Here is an 18764-nt window from a genome sequence, read left to right as displayed (position 1 = left end):
TTGCAGCACCGACAACTTAAACAGTTTCATCCTGTAGAATGCTAGACCATCCATCCTTTTCCAAATCCACTTATCCATGGCAGGGTCATGGGGAAGCCAGAGTTTATCCCAGCAAGCATTGGGTGCAAGGCAGGAACAAGCTCTGGCCAGGGCGCCAGGCCATTGTAGGGTGAATACACTCACAAACATTAAAGATAATCTACCATGCCTGGTTTATCCAATTCAAGGTGCAAAGCCGGAAACGACCCAGGTTAGTCCATCACAGAGCTCACTTATTCACACACACACACACACACATACACAATGGCCAATTTAGAATTACCAGTTAACCTACGTCAAACGTACAGTTAGGTCCATAAATATTTGGACAGAGATAACTTTTTTCTAATTTAGGTTCTGTACTTTACCACAATGAATTCTAAATGAAACAACTCCGATGCAGTTGAAGTGCAGACTTTCAGCTTTAATTCAGTGGGGTGAACAAAATGATTGCATAAAAATGAGAGGCAACTAAAGCATTTTTATAACACAATCCCTTCATTTCAGGGGCACAAAAGTAATTGGACAAATTAAATAACTGGAAATAAAATGCTCATTTCTAATACCTGGTTGAAAACCCTTTGCTGGCAATGACAGCCTGAAGTCTTGAGCTCATGGACATCACCAGATGTTGGGTTTCCTCCTTTAATGCTCTGCCAGGCCTTTACTGCAGCGGCTTTCAGTTGCTGTTTGTTTTTTGGCCTTTCTGTCTGAAGTTTAGTCTTCAACAAGTGAAATGCCTGCTCAATTGGGTTAAGATCAGGTGACTGACGTGGCCATTCAAGAATTTTCCACTTCTTTGCTTTAATAAACTCCTGGGTTGCTTTGGCTGTATGTTTTGGGTCATTGTCCATCTGTATCATGAAACGCCGCCCAATCAATGTGACTGCATTGAGCTGGATTTGAGCAGACAGTCCCTGAACACCTCAGAATTCATTCGGCTGCTTCTGTCCTGTGTCACATCATCAATAAACACTAGTGTCCCAGTGCCACTGGCAGCCATGCACGCCCAAGCCATCACACTGCCTCCACCGTGTTTTACAGATGATGTGCTATGCTTTGGATAATGAGCTGTTCCACGCCTTCTCCATACTTTTTTCTTGCCATCATTCTGGTAAAGGTTGATCTTGGTTTCATCTGTCCAAAGAATGTTTTTCCAGAACTGTGTTGGCTTTTTTAGATGTTCTTTAGCAAAGTCCAAGCTAGCCTTCCTATTCTTGAGGCTTATGAGTGGCTTGCACCTTGCAGTGCACCCTCTGTATTTACTTTCATGCAGTCTTCTCTTTATGGTAGACTTGGATATCGATACGCCTACCCCCTGGAGAGTGTTGTTCACTTGGTTGGCTGTTGTGAAGGGGTTTCTCTTCACCATGGAAATGATTCTGCGATCATCCACCACTGTTGTCTTCTGTGGACGTCCAGGTCTTTTTGCGGTGCTGAGTTCACCAGTGCTTGCTTTCTTTCTCAGGATGTACCAAACTGTAGATTTTGATACTCGTAATATTGTAGCAATTTCTCAGATGGGTTTTTTCTGTTGTCGCAGCTTAAGGATGGCTTCTTTCACCTGCATGGAGAGCTCCTTTGACCGCATGTTGTCTGTTCACAGCAAAATCTTCCACATGCAAGCACCACACCTCAAATCAACTCCAGGCCTTTTATCTGCTTAATAGATGAGGACATAACGACGGACTTGCCCACACCTGCCCATGAAATAGCCTTTGAGCCAATTGTCCAATTACTTTTGAGCCCCTGAAATGAAGGGATTGTGTTCAAAAAATGCTTTAGTTGCCTCACATTTTTATGTAATCGTTTTGTTCACCCCACTGAATTAAAGCTGAAAGTCTGCACTTCAACTGCATTTGAGTTGTTTCATTTAAAATTCATTGTGGTAATGTACAGAACCAAAATTAGAAAAAAGATGTCTCTGTCCAAATATTTATGGACCTAACTGTAAGTTTTGGTGTAGGGAAAACTCTTATTCATGAGAGGAGATAGGGTAAATGTGAAAACTCCATATGGGTGGCCTCCAGGCATAGGAACCCAGGATGCTGGAAATTGTGAAGCAGCAGGGCTAAACACTGCGCCTCCATGCCTCCTTTTAATTGTGATGTTGTACTTGGCAGTCTTGGACTACATTACAGAGTGGCACAACATTGGACATCAACTGAATGAAAATGCCAATGCACTGGAACACCAAACCTTTCTAGAGGTATGTGACGCAAGTGGAATCCCCACTTCTCCAGTTAAGTGTTAGTCCTTGTCCTGTTTAATTTAAGGGTGACATGTCTGCACAGGTGCACACTTTGTGTCTACATTCAGCCATATACATACCCCAACTTTAATGTGGATGATATTCCGAGACGTCTCACTATATGGTTTATGTGCCACTACACAGGCCCAATGGTCAGGTCGTGGAAGATTGTTTTTCCTCCTTCCAAGTAGGCATAACCGTGATGTTTTATAACTGTTTAGTAACAAATCTGGACTTAAGCCTAGTTGCAGCAAGGTCCTCTTTCGAGCACAAGGATTGGTCTGTGAATGGGCAGAGAACCGAACACCTTCATACACTCCACCCAGCCTGCCACACCCCACTAAACAAGGAGCACTGAAACTTTTTAAGAGATTGGATTGTCCACCTCACTGGATGCTGGGCAGTTCACCAGGTCAGAACAGATAGGCAGACGTTCTAAAGAGGCGGCCTAACACAACAGGAGACATACGAATTTAGACCGGTCAAATGTTCATGCACATTGTATGTGGCAATTATTCTGGTTTTTTTTTTCCCAGATAAGACCATTAATGACATCCAGTTTTTCCTTTTTATTGTGGAAGGTATCTGTTGCCATACTGTCTGAAGCAGAATGGCTCATCAACATGGTGGATATTTGGAAATTCTGTTTAAAAGGGTGGTGATAAGTGGTGGAAAACATGGAGTTTGGCTTCTATGCTCAGACACGACCATCACTGCCTGTTAGATTCTAACACCATTCAACTGCAAAGGCAACACCAAATTGGTCTGTAGGAGTATGCTTCATCTTGTGATATCCTCCTTCACACATTAAAAGGATTCTTTCTTTAGTGTTCAAGTATCTTGTCATGTCGTACTCAAGTCCTTGATTATTTTCACTCTAACCAGCTTCTTAATTTGAAGCCATTTCTTCTTGTTACTGGACCAGGTTACTCATATTTCATTCTTTAGGTTAGTGCTCTCATTTTACCACACCAGATGTTTACAAAACTGTTCATTTTCTTTTTCCTTTCAAACATTTTATTTTATCGTCTATTAAAAGTTCTGAATATTAGAAGCAGGTTTAAAAAAGAAAAAGACACAAATTCTACGAGCAGCCTTAAATGTGTTGCAAAGTAAAGTTGTTGAAAGAAAAACCTGTGGCCTCATGGAGTCTGATTTTGACACCCTAATGTCAGGTGACCGTGTAAGGTTTGCCAGGCTCCTCCGAACTCTGACGCCATTTCTGTAGGTTGATCACAACAACGTCTTTCAGATATCAGCAGGTGTGCCTTGTGACTTTGTCTCCATCGAACGGGATCCCCTCAGCATTAGCTAAACAATATTAAAGAAATGATTTTGGTGCTTACTGATGGAAGATCTCTCAGAGTCAACACTGTGCATTATGAGTACCTTATGGGTTGTGGCAGAAAACTGGAAGCTGTTCTTATCTGATCTGACTAACATGCAGTCTATTGGAATTCAACTCCCAATATATAGGTTGGTTTTGCCAGTCTTTAGTACTGGATTGCCAACCCTGTTCCACCTTGATTTTCAATGATTTTATCATGGCACCACAGAGTGCTGGCGTGGTGCATATTGGGCAGACGTAAAGTAAAAATGTACAGTAATTGCACTCTGCATGTGTGAAGCTACGATTACCAAGGGGCCCAAATACTTCAAGTATTGAGGATGTATTGTTGACAGGTTCTTAGTGTTGTGGCCACCTTCTCATAGAGTGATCATGCCCTCTGTTTAAATCCTGGCAAAACCGTTGTGTTTAACCACCTCTTCTTTCTCAGGGCTTTATCTCACCTACTAAAGGTATTCATGTCAGGTGAATTGATGGCTCTAGAGTGGCAGGCAGATGCCACCAGCACCAACAAGAGGATCATTTTGAGTAATCTCATTCAACTTTGGCCACCTCCTATAGTCTAAATTTATTGCATCAGATGTTCTCTACAGCATCACTATTTTTGAACTTTTGCAATTTATACATAACTTCTGAACTAAAATAAGTATATTGTTAACTGTTCAATTGTTGGTTTCACTTCATCTGAGACACCATCTTCAATTCTGATATTAGTTACTAGAACTTATATAATGTTATTGACTGTTATACCCGTCTTGCACTCTCCACCTTGCATTTTTTTAACTTGCACTGTGTTTTTATCACTCTTTAATTAATATTGGTTTTATCAGTATGCTGCTGCTGGAGTATGTGAATTTCCCCTTAGAAAGATACCTTATTAATCCCCATCTATCTAGAAATGTAGGACTCATTACATCATTGACTGTTGATGGCTATTCTCTGTCCCTCTGTTCAATATAAGGACATTGCTTGTTTTTCAAGTGTAAATGTACTGGACATTCTGCAGAAAAATACACCATTGCAGCAGTTTCTCTGCAAAATGTTACTTTAGCAATGAGGGTTAGTTGTTAAAGAATACTGGAAGCACCTCACTATACTACTTCACTGAGGGATTATTTGCGTTATTCCACCTCCTTTGAATAATTCTTATGTTTGAAAACTCTCCCTTAAAAGTAACCCAATCTTTGCACTTAATTCAACCGTCTGCGTGCCATGCTGTACTTTTATGGATTAGACTGGCACAGTTCTAATGCGCATCATCAGATGTACTAGAGGCCTTTTGTCACAAAACTTCCTGTAGAAGTTCAGAAGTGTAGGAGCAAGTGAACTAAAATGAAGCACAAATAGCAATAGACTGATGTGAGCTTGAAGAAGTGGAAACCTGAGACAAAACTGTTTGGGTTGAAAGTTGGGTTTGGCGTCTGAGAATCGAATCTGAAAGCCAGTCATGATGTGATATTGCTGCCGGATAGGCCTGAGCTGAACGATTTTCGACAGTTACATGGAACCGATATTGAACGCTTCTCGGTGCTTTTCGGTTATGCGCTTTTGCGGATGTGCAAGTTCTGTGAGTTCTAAATGTTTTGCATTTGGGAGAAAATAAAGTGGCGAAAAGTATCCCCCACATGTCTTATCATTCTTGAAAGTAAATTATATAAAGTATATGTATCCAGTATATATAAATAGTGCTTCGCTTAAAATGTGCCCCGACATCCAAGGGGAGATAAAAACGGATTGGGGGGCGGGGGCGTGAACATTCGTCAGTTACCTAACAGTGCCTGCCTCTTTCGTGAAATGATTGGTTTAGCTTAACGCCAATTAAACATCTGGCTGCGGACAGAGACGTGGTGCTCTATGTTGTGGGCGGAGCCCTAAATGTACGACTCCAGCCTATTGGCTACTGCCGAACAAACATTAACAGGCGTGTCGGGTTAGGTAACCACTGCCCACTCTAATTGACAAGCCTTGTGATATGTTTTAGTACTGAAGTTGAATGCGTGTTAGCGAGTGAACTTTGCAGGGCTCATATTAATTCGTCAGTTTTTCTTGTTTTAGTGCGGCTGTTAGCATAAGTAACGATGTCGGTCCAAGGGGATGTTGTATTAGGTGTATCGTCCGATATTAATGAAGTTGTGAAAGCTCTCCTGGAATACCCTTTATCGCAGGAAGATGCCGACAATCCAGGTAAGTGAGCCCCGCCTGAAGGAGATGGGAGGACGAGAGACTACAGTGAGTGCCTGCAGCAGGGCGAGCGATAGCGTCTTGTAAGAAGAACGGGTGTTTCAAAATTGGGACACAACTCAAGGCTGTTGCTTTTATTGAGCATGTGAACGCTTTTCTTTAGACCTCTTTTGTAAGTCGCTTTGAATAAAAGCGCATTCCAAGTAAATGCATGTAGAGGTAATATATTTAATTTATTTTAGTGCAGCTTCAAAAAGAGAAAGTCCGGAGAAGTTCTGGAACATTTCATTACAGATTCAGCAGACGCGACGATTATGAAGCGTAGTGACAGAAGGCTCGACATGAGGGGGGAAATGCGATTTGTAACAACGGCACCTTAGCTCAACAGAGGCGATGTACCCAGTGAAGAGAAAGCACCCTGGGATCCTTCAAATTTCGATTTTTGGGTCGAAACAGCAGGCGAGTGGAACTCGGGAGTACTTAGTTGTCCGAGTTTAACGTTTGTGGCGAAAGGCGCTGTGTCTGATTGTTTGTTTTTCTCGATACTTTATTCATTGGTTACACCGACTAGCATTTTGTGGGCTTGTGATTGAGTTTTCCAGGCCGTAAAAGTATTGTTTGTAAGTTTTGTTTTAAATATTTTATACACAGATGTTGGACATGTGGTGTTAATCAAATGGATTCGCCTCCTACCCAGTGCTGCTCGGGTTACGATGGTACCGATTTGTGTCAAGTACAGTTGAGAAGTTATAACCTGACTTCCTACCTGTTTGCAACCTCTGGTGATTTCTAGAACTTTGAAGAGGCCAAGTTGTGGCCAGCTCCTGAAAGACGTAATGACCAAGTAGCCAGCACAGTTCTGTTGAATGGTGTTTTGTGTATTATTTGTTGTTTTTCAGAAGTTGCTTATTAGTTTCAGTCATGAACTTTTTTTGAAGTGCTCCCGTCTTGTGTTGTGTCCTGACACAAAGCCCATGGCTACTGGGATTGGCTTAGCACCCAAATGGGACAATGGTCAGTAGACAAGAGTTTATCCCAGCTTTTGAAGGTTGTGTGTGTATGAGAAATGAGTGGACTGGATGAAGTGCAGGATCAATGAGAAGAAATCAAGTGAAATTTAAACTTGTCCCACCTTTAGCACATACACCGTTTCCTTTTCCCCATCCTTCTCAATTAATCTTCTGGTTTATTTAATCAGCCTGTTATTTTTTTCCCCTGCTGTCATCACATTTATGTTGATTGCCCAATTTTAAATACAATTCTATATATAAATCATGGGAGATGTTTACCTAAAATTATTTTTGTTCTTATTGCAAAATGTGCATACTTCTGAAGCAGTGGTTTCCACATTAGCACCTGTTTTACAAGTCTCATTATTTTGGAGCCCTGGGTCCAGTGGGCACCCCGTTTCTGAAGGTTTTTCTTTACATGCCGAGAACAGTGGGTCTGTGTAATTGGCAAATTGATGCTCGTCTGGTATGGGTGAATGTGTGCTGGGCATCTTACAGCATTTGCTCCTTGCCTTCCCCCTGATCATGCCAGTTACCGCAGAGCTAAGATGACATACTTACAGTATATACACTCATTGGCCACTTTATTAGGTACACCTTGCTAGTACCGGGTTGGACCCCCCCTTTGCCCTCAGAATTGCCATGGCATTGATTCAGTAAGGTGCTGGAAACATTCCTCAGGGACTTTGGTCCATATTGACATGATAGCAGCACGCAGTTGCTGCAGATTTGTCGGCCGCACATCCATGATGCGAATCTCCCGTTCCACCACATCCCAAAGGTGTTCTATTGGATTGAGATCTGGTGACTGTGGACGCCATTTGAGTCCAGTGAACACCTTGTCATGTTCAAGAAACCAGGCGGAGATGATTTGAGCTTTGTGACGTGGCACGTTATCCTGCTGGAAGTAGCCATCAGAAGATGGGTACACTGTGGTCATAATGGGATGGACATGGTCAGCAACAATACACAGGTAGGTTGTGGCATTTAAAACGATGCTCATTTGGTAATAAGTGGCCCAAAGTGTGCCAAGGAAGTATTCCTCTCACCGTGACACCACCACCAGCAGCCTGGAATGTTCATGCAAGGCAGGATGGACCCATGCTTTCATGTTGTTCTGACCCTACCATCTGACTGTCACAGCAGAAATCGAGACTCATCAGACCAGCCAAAGTTTTTCCAATCTTCTATGGTCTAATTTTGGTGAGCCTGTGTAAATTGTAGCCTCAGTTGCCTGTTCTTAGCTGACAGGAGTGGCACTCGGTGTTCTCTCATGCTGCTGTAGCCCATCTGCTTCAAGGTTCGATGTGTTTTGTGTTCAGAGATGTTCTTCTGCACACCTCGGTTATAATGAGTCCTTATTTGAGTTCCTGTCGCCTTTCTATCAGCTCAAACCAGTCTGGCTATTCTCCTCTGACCTCTGGCATCAACAAGCCACCAACAACAGAGAACTGCCGCTGCTCACTGGATATTTTCCCTTTTTCTGACCATTCTCTGTAAACCCAAGAGATGGTTGTGTGTGAAACTCCCAGTAGATGAGCAGTTTGTGAAATACTCAGACCAGCCTGTCTGGCACCAACAACCATGCCACGTTCAAAGTCACTCAAGTCACCTTTCTTCTGCATTCTGGTGCTCGGTTTGAACTTCAGCAGACTGTCTTGACAAGGTCTACATGCTACAATGCATTGAGCTGCTGCCATGTGATTGGCTGGTTAGATGTTTGCATCAACAAGCAGATGAACAAGTGTACCTAATTAAAGTGGCTGGTGAGTATATATTCGACTATGAGCTTCGTTAGGAACAAGCGACACGTAAGGTGGACATGTTTCCAAGGAAGTCCGCTTCAGAGCTGCTCTTTCTTGTTCAATGATTCAGTGTTTAATAATATTGAGGAGCTGCAGAACTCTGAAGTCTCTCAAGTAAGCGGACAAGTGACAAAGAGGACATGACAGACAGAAGTTGGCAAAACAAATTTAGTTTTGAGCAGGGCCCGTTGCACCATAACTACCAATTGAGTGATTTACCTTTTGAGATAAATGTATTGGATAACCAAGAAGACAAAGAGAACCTCAACGGAATAGAGGAAATGAAGGCAGTAACACCCACCGAAAGGAAAAGGGAGAATTCTGAATTACTTTTGTGCCAACATTTTATTTAAACTAGTGGTTGGCAGTGCCAGTACAGAGGGACACCTGGAAATGTATTTTTTTTTACCTTTTGAATAATCTGTCTCTTTTTCTGATGAAAAATGAACATTTAATTCTAATATTCAACAGAATGAAATAGATTAGGGTGTAGTTTTGTTTTTTTAGTTTTGTAAGGTTTTGTAATTTTGATCATGGCATTTAGTACAGTGGACCTTTCCCTGAAATAATCTACTCCATGAATTACTATCGAATAGTTCTTAATGAGATGATCGGACAAAACCAGCATCCTAGTTTTAAGTCCTGCATCCAGTTGTTGCCTGTGTTGGAGTCCATGTTCTCCTCATGTCCCTGACTTCTCTAGTTTTCCTCCCTTGACGTAGGTGTGTGTGTGTGTGTTTTTATTTTAAATAGTTCCTCTAAATCAAGGGTGGTCAATGTCAGTCCTGGAGGGCCCTGCAGGATTTTGTTCCAACCCAGTTGCTTAATTAGAAAACAATACTTGCCAATAAAAGGTCTCATTTAATAACCTGACTTGTTAGTATTTTAATAATGCAATGTCAGGTCGTTCTTAAATGTTAGATTTTATTTTTCCTTTTTTAATGATACCATCCAAATGATTTGAAACCTAAAACCGATTAGTAGTTTTCAATTCTTCTCTTTCTCTTCAGTTACCTTCAGAGTACTTTATTAAACCAAATAGTGTACAATGAATACACACCCGTGTAAATCGACACAAGCTAGATGGAGAATTGCTCGTTCCTTTGTCACTTGCGTCTTACTGCCAATAAGGTGCAGTTAAAAACCTTGAATGTAGCTGTTTAAGAGTAAAATAAGCAATAAGGATTCAAAATCTTAAAACATGAGACGACTAAAATGAAGCAGAAAAATGTAATTTGAGCAAGAAGTGCTTCATCAGCCATAAATCACTTCTCATGAAGCATTTGGGTTGGAACAAGAACCTGAAGCCACTGCGACCCTCCAGGACTGACACTGAGCAGTCCTGCTTTAATTGGCAAATAAGTTAATTAGTAGCAAAAAATGAGTCACTAATTAAGAAAACAGTTAGAATGAAAACCTGTAGAAACTGTGGCCATCCAGGATTGGAGTTGGGCACCTCTGTGTTGAATCAGCACCTACTCCAACTCCAGGGTTATTTCCTACTTTGCATCCAGTATAGGAACGTGTCCGACAAAACAATTCTGAAAATGTACATTTTAAATAAGTGTTTGTTACACGAGTGGACACACGTGCATTTGACAAAATAACGCCTCAAAGGAGCAGCAAACCGCTCTTTAAACAAATATGCATTACTGAGTACAAATTAATATGTACAGGCCATTAGGAAGCCCCTCCTGCAGGTGGCACAGGTGCACTCCGCATCGCTCCAAGGTGGGGCTTGTCAAAGCTTGCAATACTTTGTTGAGGCCAGTTAAATATGCAATAGGGGGAAAAAAAGATAAAAAGCTTATGGGCAAGGTGTAACAATTCATTATTTCAAATTTTACTATGGGATAGTCTTCCATTTAAAAAAATGCTATATTGAAAAATGACTATTGTTTAGAGAATTGGCAGAGGTGTCAGGTGGCCTTTTATATAGTACCTTTTTGAATGTTAACATATTTAGTAAATTGCATTTATACCTATGGAAGCATGGAGGTGTTTAGGAGAGATGGCAGTGGAGTTTTTAACCAGATTGTTTAATGGAATCTTGGAAAGTGAGAGGATGCCTGAGGAGTTGAGAAGAAGTGTACTGGTGCTGATATTTAAGAATAAGGGGGATGTGCAGAACTATAGTACCTACAGGGGAATAAAATTGATGAGCCACAGCATGAAGTTATGGGAAAGAGTAGTGGAAGCTCAGTTAAGAAGTGAGGTGATGATTAGATGGCAGCAGTATGGTTTCATGCCAAGAAAGAGCACCACAGATGCAATGTTTGCTCTGAGGATGTTGATGGAGAAGTTTAGAGAAGGCCAGAAGGAGTTGCATTGCGTCTTTGTGGACCTGGAGAAAGCATATGACATGGTGAGGAGAGAGGAGCTGTGGTATTGTATGAGGAAGTCGGGAGTGGCAGAGAAGTACATAAGAGTTGTACAGGATATGTACGAGGAAAGTGTGACTGTGGTGAGGTCTGCAGTAGGAGTGACAGATGCATTTAAGGTGGAGGTGGGATTACATCAGGGATCGGCTCTGAGCCCTTTCTTATTTTCAATGGTGATGGACAGGTTGACAGACGAGATTAGACAGGAGTCCCCGTGGACTATGATATTTGCTGATGACACTGAGATCTGTAGCGAGAGTAGACAGCAGGTTGAGGAGACCCTGGAGAGGTGGAGGTATGCTGTAGAGAGGAGAGGAATGAAGGTCAGTAGAACCACCAAGACAGAATACATGTGTGTAAATGAGAGGGAGGTCAGTGGAATGATGAGGATGCAGGGAGTAGAGTTGGCGATGGTGGATGAGTTTAAATACTTGGGATCAACAGTAGAGAGAAATGGGGATTGTGGAAGAGAAGTGAAGAAGAGAGTACGTGAAGAAGAGAGTACAGGCAGGGTGGAATGGGTGGAGAAGAGTTGTAGGAGTGATGTGTGACAGACGGGTATCAGCAAGAGTGAAAGGGAAGGTCTACAGGACGGTAGTGAGACCAGCTATGTTATATGGGCTGGAGACGGTGGCACTGACCAGAAAGCAGGAGACAGAGCTGGAGGTAGCAGAGTTAAAGATGCTAAGATTTACATTGGGTGTGACGAGGATGGACAGGATTAGAAATGAGGACATTAGAGGGTCAGCTCAGATTGGACAGTTGGGAGACAAAGTCAGAGAGGTGCGATTGTGTTGGTTTGGACAAGTGCAGAGGAGAGATGCTGGGTATATTGGGAGAAGGGTAATAAGGATAGAGCTGCCAGGGAAGAGGAAAAGAGGAAGGCCTAAGCAAAGGTTTATGGATGTGGTGAGAGAGGACATGCAGGTGATGGGTGTAACAGAACAAGATGACAAGGACAGAAAGATATGGAAGAAAATGATCCACTGTGGCAACCCCTAATGGGAGCAGCCGAAAGAAGAAGAAATGAATATCAACAGGCTCACAAAGAGCACTTCAAGGACTAAGGTACCCAAAACCTAAGATATTTGATGACAACAACAAGACACATAACAAGGATTGATCAAATCTGTAAGCATGTCATGGCAAAGAGGTGAAGTCATTCTGATAAAGGCCCTTGATTTAAGCGGTTTTCTGTTGCTGATTAATTTCTTATTAGACCAGGGGCTCTGCTTGCTTCACTCGCCAACCCCCGTGCGGGCCCTACGCGCTCATCATTTCCCAGATCTGCCAAGTTACAGTATACAAGGCAAGATATATGCAAATTTTACAGAAAGGTATCGGTTTCTTTTCTAACAAGCTGTTAACTAGACACCAGTTGTTGAAGAAACTGATTCCACTTAACAGATCCTCAAGAAAATTAAAGAACATTCTTTGCAATCAGGATTTTATCATCTTATTATTGTTTAAAGCAGCTACTCTTTGTGTCTCAAAAGCTAACAGGCTCTGTTGATGCGAGTGTGGGATTTATTTCTGTCCCTAGTGAACCATTTCAGGGGTGGTTGCTGTTCAGAAATTGGCAGCTCCTGCCATACCTGAGTATTGGTAAAGCTCGAGGGTCCATCCAAAGCAAACACCTCAAAATGAAATAAGAAAACCACTATAAATAATTTTTTACCACTGTAGCTGATCGATGAATCAAATGGGAGTAAAATTCAAAGGTCCTTGTAATCGCCTCAGCCTTGTGCCCTCATGGAACTGCAGAGCCCTCCTTTACCCTTGCCTGCCCTCGCTGACTGTGGACTGGCCTGATTATCAGTATTTTGACTTTGCCAAGGTGTGTTGGGATTAACAGAATCATCCACGCTACCTGTGGGCATTTCCTGCTCTTTCACTCTCACACCGATACATAAGAGAGTATCCTGTGATTATTAAAACTTTGGACCAGGTCTTCTTTTCTTGCTGTTGCCAGCTTTACTTTTATAACCTGGTAAAGGGATTCGAAAAAACAGCAGAAAATGTTCACTTCACACTGAGACGGCAACACGGTGGCTGCTGCTTGAAATGGTAAGCGCACTCTGTCTGGCAGCTGGTAGACAGTAGAATTTCTCAAATGAAATCGCAGTTCATGAAGTCCTGTAAAAGAGAAGAGCCAGCAGGAGAGCGGACCAGTAATGATACCACAATGTAGCATCTTTTAAAGTCTTCATATGTTGCTTGCTGGTGTAGCAGGTTGTGCTTACATGATACAGCATGGATTTGTTTTATTTCTGTAAAAGCTGCATTGTCTAAACAATACACACAGTTTTACAGGAAGGACCCTTATGCTGCACTACCTGTTGACTTTGGGTGGACCAGGTAAAGATTTTTCCCTCCTGGTTAGAGCACGCAAGTGATGAAAGTGATACACAGTTCGATCCATCAATATTTGGACAGTGACACAATTTTCAAAATTGTGGCGCTATACGCCACCACAATGGATTTGAAACAAAGCAACCAAGATGTGAGCTTTATTTTAAGGGGTATAACAAAAATATCATATGAGCTTGTTAGGAATGACAGACATTTTTATACATGGTCCCTCTATTTTCAGGGGCTCAAAAATATTTGGACAAACTAACATAATCATAACTATCATGATCATTTTCAATATTTGGTTGAAGTCTCCAAGTGCCGGGTTTCCACCCTAGTGTTGTTTTGCCAGGTCTTTACTGCAGCTCTCTTCAAGTGCTGCTTGTTCGTTGGATTTACTGCCATCAGTTTTATCTTCGATAAGTGAAGTGCACGTCCAGTTGGGTTGAGGTCAGTTGATTGACTTGGATATTCAAGAATCTTCCACTATTTTGTGTTGTAAAGCACTTGGTTTGCTGTCCCAGTATGTTTTGGCTCATTGTCCATCTGTACTGTGAAGCGTCATCCTATCATTTTTGCAGCATTTGTCTGAATCTGAGCAGACAGTATAGCACCCTTTACACATCAGAATTCATCCTGCTACTTCTGCTAGCAGTCATATCATCAATAAACACCAGTGACTCACTTCCATTGGCAGCCATGCATGTTCATGCCATAGCACTGCCTCCACCATGTTTCACAGCTGATGTGGTATTCATCGGATCATGAGCCATTTCTTTTCTTCTCCATACTTTTATCTTTCTAGCATTCCGGTACATATTGATTTTAGTTTTCTTTGTCCAAAAAAAGTGTTCCAGAAGTGGACAGGCTTTTAAAAAATGTTTTCTGGCAAAGTCTAATCAGTCTTTCTTTTGCTTGAGGCTTACCGGTGCTTTGCACCATGTGGTAAACCCTCTGTCTTTACTTTCATGAAGTCTTCTCTTGATTGTAGACTTTGGAAATGATAGCTCTACCTCTCGGAGAGTGGTCTTGGTTTGGATGAATGTTGTGAATTGGTTCTTCACCAAGGGCAGAATTCTGCGATCATACAGCACAGTTTCAAAGGCCTTCTGGAGTTGCTGAGCTCACCAGTGTGTTCCTTCTCTTTAAGAATCTACCAAATGGTCGAATTGACCACTCCTGGTGTTTCTGTTCTCTCTCTAAAGGGTTTGTTTTGTTTTCTCAGCCTAATGATGGCCTGTTATTAGTTGCATGGACAGCTCTTTGGACCTCATATTGAGAGTTTACAGCGCCAGCTTCCAAATGCAGGTCCACTCCAGACCCTTCTACCTGCTTAATAGTTAATGAAATAATGAGGGACCTGCTCACACCATGTCCAAATAGTTTGGAGCCCCTGGAAATGGGCTTGGTGGGGGTTCACTATGCAGAAAAATGCCTGTCATTCCTAAACGGCTCATATGATATTTTTGTTAAACCCTTTAAATTAAAGCTGAAAGTCTACACTTCAATCACATAATCATTGCTTTATTTCAAATCTGTTGTGGTGACGTACAGAGGCAAAATTATGCAAATTGTATCACTGTCCAAATACTTATGGACTGGTCTATACAGGTGCTGGTCATAAAATTAGAATATCATGACAAAGTTGATTTATTTCAGTAATTCCATTCAAAAAGTGAAACTTGTATATTAGATTCATTCATTACACACAGACTGATGTATTTCAAATGTTTATTTCTTTTAATGTTGATGATTATAACTGACAACTAATGAAAGTCCCAAATTCAGTATCTCGGAAAATTAGAATATTGTGAAAAGGTTCAATATTGAAGACACCTGGTGCCACACTCTAATCAGCTAATTAACTCAAAACACCTGCAAAAGCCTTTAAATGGTCTCTCAGTCGAGTTCTGTAGGCTACACAATCATGGGGAAGACTGCTGACTTGACAGTTGTCCAAAAGACGACCATTGACACCTTGCACAAGGAGGACAAGACACAAAAGGTCATTGCTAAAGAGGCTGGCTGTTCACAGAGCTCTGTGTCCAAGCACATTAATAGAGAGGCGAAGGGAAGGACAAGATGTGGTAGAAAAAAGTGGACAAGCAATAGGGATAACCGCACCCTGGAGAGGATTGTGAAACAAAACCCATTCAAAAATGTGGGGGAGATTCACAAAGAGTGGACTGCAGCTGGAGTCAGTGCTTCAAGAACCACCACACACAGACGTATGCAAGACATGGGTTTCAGCTGTTGCATTCCTTGTGTCAAGCCACTCTTGAACAAGAGACAGCGTCAGAAGCGTCTCGCCTTTGGACTGCTGCTGAGTGGTCCAAAGTTATGTTCTCTGATGAAACTAAATTTTGCATTTCCTTTGGAAATCAAGGTCCCAGAGTCTGGAGGAAGAGAGGAGAGGCACAGAATCCACGTTGCGTGAGGTCCAGTGTAAAGTTTCCACAGTCAGTGATGGTTTGGGGTGCCATGTCATCTGCTGGTGTTGGTCCATTGTGTTTTCTGAGGTCCAAGGTCAACACAGCCGTCTACCAGGAAGTTTTAGAGCCCTTCATGCTTCTTGCTGCTGACAAACTTTATGGAGATGCAGATTTCATTTTCCAACAGGACCTGGCACCTGCACACAGTGCCAAAGCTACCAGTACCTGGTTTAAGGACCATGGTATCCCTGTTCTTGATTGGCCAGCAAACTCGCCTGACCTTAACCCCATAGAAAATCTATGGGGTGGGGTATTGTGAAGAGGAAGATGCAATACGCCAGACCCAACAATTCAGAAGAGCTGAAGGCCACTATCTGAGCAACATGGGCTCTCATTACACCTGAGCAGTGCCACAGACTGATCGACTCCATGCCACGCCGCATTGCTGCAGTAATCCAGGCCAAAGGAGCCCCAACTATATATTGAGTGCTGTACATGCTCATACTTTTCATGTTCATACCTTTCAGTTGGCCAACATTTCTAAAAATCCTTTTTTTGCATTGGTCTTACTTGATATTCTAATTTTCCGAGATACTGAATTTGGGACTTTCATTAGTTGTCAGTTATAATCATCAACATTAAAAGAAATAAACATTTGAAATACATCAGTCTGTGTGTAATGAATGAATCTAATATACAAGTTTCACTTTTTGAATGGAATTACTGAAATAAATCAACTTTGTCATGATATTCTAATTTTATGACCAGCACCTGTATATGTCATGTTATATATGAGTTGCTTTTGGCTTACTTAATGTTATAATAACTGTTTTTGGGGAAGTTTGAGGGAAGTGACAGGAGTAGAAAAGAGAGAAGTAGCCATTACAGTGATATTAAGAGCTCATCAGTTATGAAAAAGTAGTCTGTTTTCATTGTGAGAATTCTCATCTTGTCTGACAATCTGGTTATACAGGTATTTAGAATAAGTGCCTATAATGTTAAGTATGATTTCTCAAGTTACACAACTTTATTAGATGGTTTGTTGGCAGGAAAAGAGGCAATGTGTTGACATAAAGCAGTCAGCCATCGAGGCCCACTGCTGGCATAAATACCCAAGCCAATCGAGCCTTACTCCTCAGGACAGCGGATTACTGGTGAGAACTGTCTGCAAAAGAGTGAATACAACACATTAAAAAAAAATATGATTTTTTTTTATAAAACATTCCCGGGCATTTTTCATTCTCGCATTCTTCCCGGGAAAACGGGAACGGCCAAGCTCGCATATATAGTGTTTAAAAGTGTAAAATCAATCAAGAAATAACAGACTTATAGCTAAAAATAATTAAGTGGCACTGTTTTTTGGCCCACGGTGTAGTGTGTTGCCGATTAATTCAGTCAACAACAGACCAGCAGCAGTCAGTCTCCCGGTTGACTGAGCACAGAGGACTGGGAGGTGTCTGCACTCTGCAGCGCACGAATGCTGGGACGGCGCAGAGTTCATTAACGTCTGTGCTGTTGACAGCTTTCAACAGCAACTTGAAATTGCAATGCGTCAGTCTGTAGCATCCGCATTATCTGTGCCAAGAAACTTGCCATCACAGAATGATGACAAGAAACGGGATGCATCAGTAAAAGCTGAAATGGCGGTGTTTCAGAGCAACAGCAAGTGCGGGAGTTGTTTAGATCAAGTGTATCGGTATCTGATGACTGTGCCGCCTAGTTCAGTGGAGGCAGAGCGTGCTTTCTCAGCGGCTGGCGTACTCTGCACGAAGGTGCGCTCTAGCCTGGACGACCGCACGCTGGACACGTTGTGCTTTCTACGCTCTTATTACCGCAACTAACTAGATACATGTACTTATATGACAGCATGAACTGCTTGTAGATAAGGTTAGTCTTTTATTGGTGTCAACATATTGCAGTAGTTTTATTAAAAATAAGTGTCGCTCGTTCTAAAACCGTTCACATGTGAGATGCCCGTGCACGGTGCTCCCGGGAATGGATAAACCCGTCCGGGAATGGATTCCCTAGTAACAATGCTTTTGTGTTGCTGTACATTTTATTCTCGTTAGCAATATCGTGATGCACTAAAAGATAATGCATCTTTCTCAAACCCACTATAGCCAATCGGAGTAAAGCAACATTGGGTGCAAGGCTGGACCAACGCTGGGTGGCATGCCAGTCCTTTGCTGGGCTTTCTCATATAAAAGAGATCATTTTCAGTCAGCAGTTAAACGTACATCAGGAAGGAGAACAGAAGTTTCTGGAGGAGAATATGTAAAAAAAATTCAGCACAGACAACAGTTGGACAGAGGACTTGAACCCAGCACACTGGATCCAAGGGGCCGCATCACTAGCCACTACACCATTCCTCTTGTAATATTTAACTTTATGTGAAACCGTAGAAAGCTTGCATCACTTAAAACCTGTTGAATCATCCATTGTGAGGCAAAAATGTGCCAACAGCAGAACAGAAGTGCTTCATATATACTTAACATGTTTAAGATTGCCTGTGTTTCTTTTGTTAATTATATTTGTTAGAATAGCAGTGTGTCGGTTAGCGGAGAGAGTGTTGACCGCATCGAAATGTTTACTTACATCGGCAGTGACATTCATGTCCCTGGTGACTCTTCCTATAAAGTCAGTAGAAGGATTGAGGGACCATGGGGGGTCATGAGGTCGCTGGAAAGTGGTGTGCGGTGCACCTGATATTTCTGTGAAAGGACAAAAGTCCAAGTCTTTCGAGTCCTAGTTCTTCCCGTTTTGCTATACAATTGTGAGGACGCCATCCAGTGACCTGAGACAAAAACTTCTCTGCAGAGAATCCTTGGATTACCACTGATTTGACTTTGTGTCGAATGAGCAGTTGCTCACAGAGTCCCAAATGAGGTGCATTGTGAAGGAGTGTCAGTTACGGCACTATGGCCATGTGGCGTGATTCCGGCTCACAGGATCCTCATTGTTAAGG

At 42.0% G+C, this 18764-nt stretch overlaps 1 protein-coding gene across 1 annotated transcript in view; it reads left to right on the top strand.

Moving 5' to 3' along the window:
• The first annotated feature begins 5600 nt into the window (after positions 1–5600).
• The window catches only part of tefa (TEF transcription factor, PAR bZIP family member a), a 32314-nt gene continuing 19150 nt past the window's right edge, over positions 5601–18764 (top strand). Inside the window, exon 1 of the mRNA XM_028815160.2 lies at positions 5601–5822. Coding sequence (XP_028670993.1) covers positions 5717–5822 — 106 coding nt within the window. The 5' untranslated portion in view covers positions 5601–5716. The remainder of the gene's footprint in view (positions 5823–18764) is intronic.

Source organism: Erpetoichthys calabaricus, chromosome 12 (assembly GCF_900747795.2).
Source record: "Erpetoichthys calabaricus chromosome 12, fErpCal1.3, whole genome shotgun sequence".
Taxonomy (NCBI): domain Eukaryota; kingdom Metazoa; phylum Chordata; class Cladistia; order Polypteriformes; family Polypteridae; genus Erpetoichthys; species Erpetoichthys calabaricus.
Note: the sequence above shows the minus strand (reverse complement) of the source record. Positions and strands in the feature narration are given on the sequence as shown.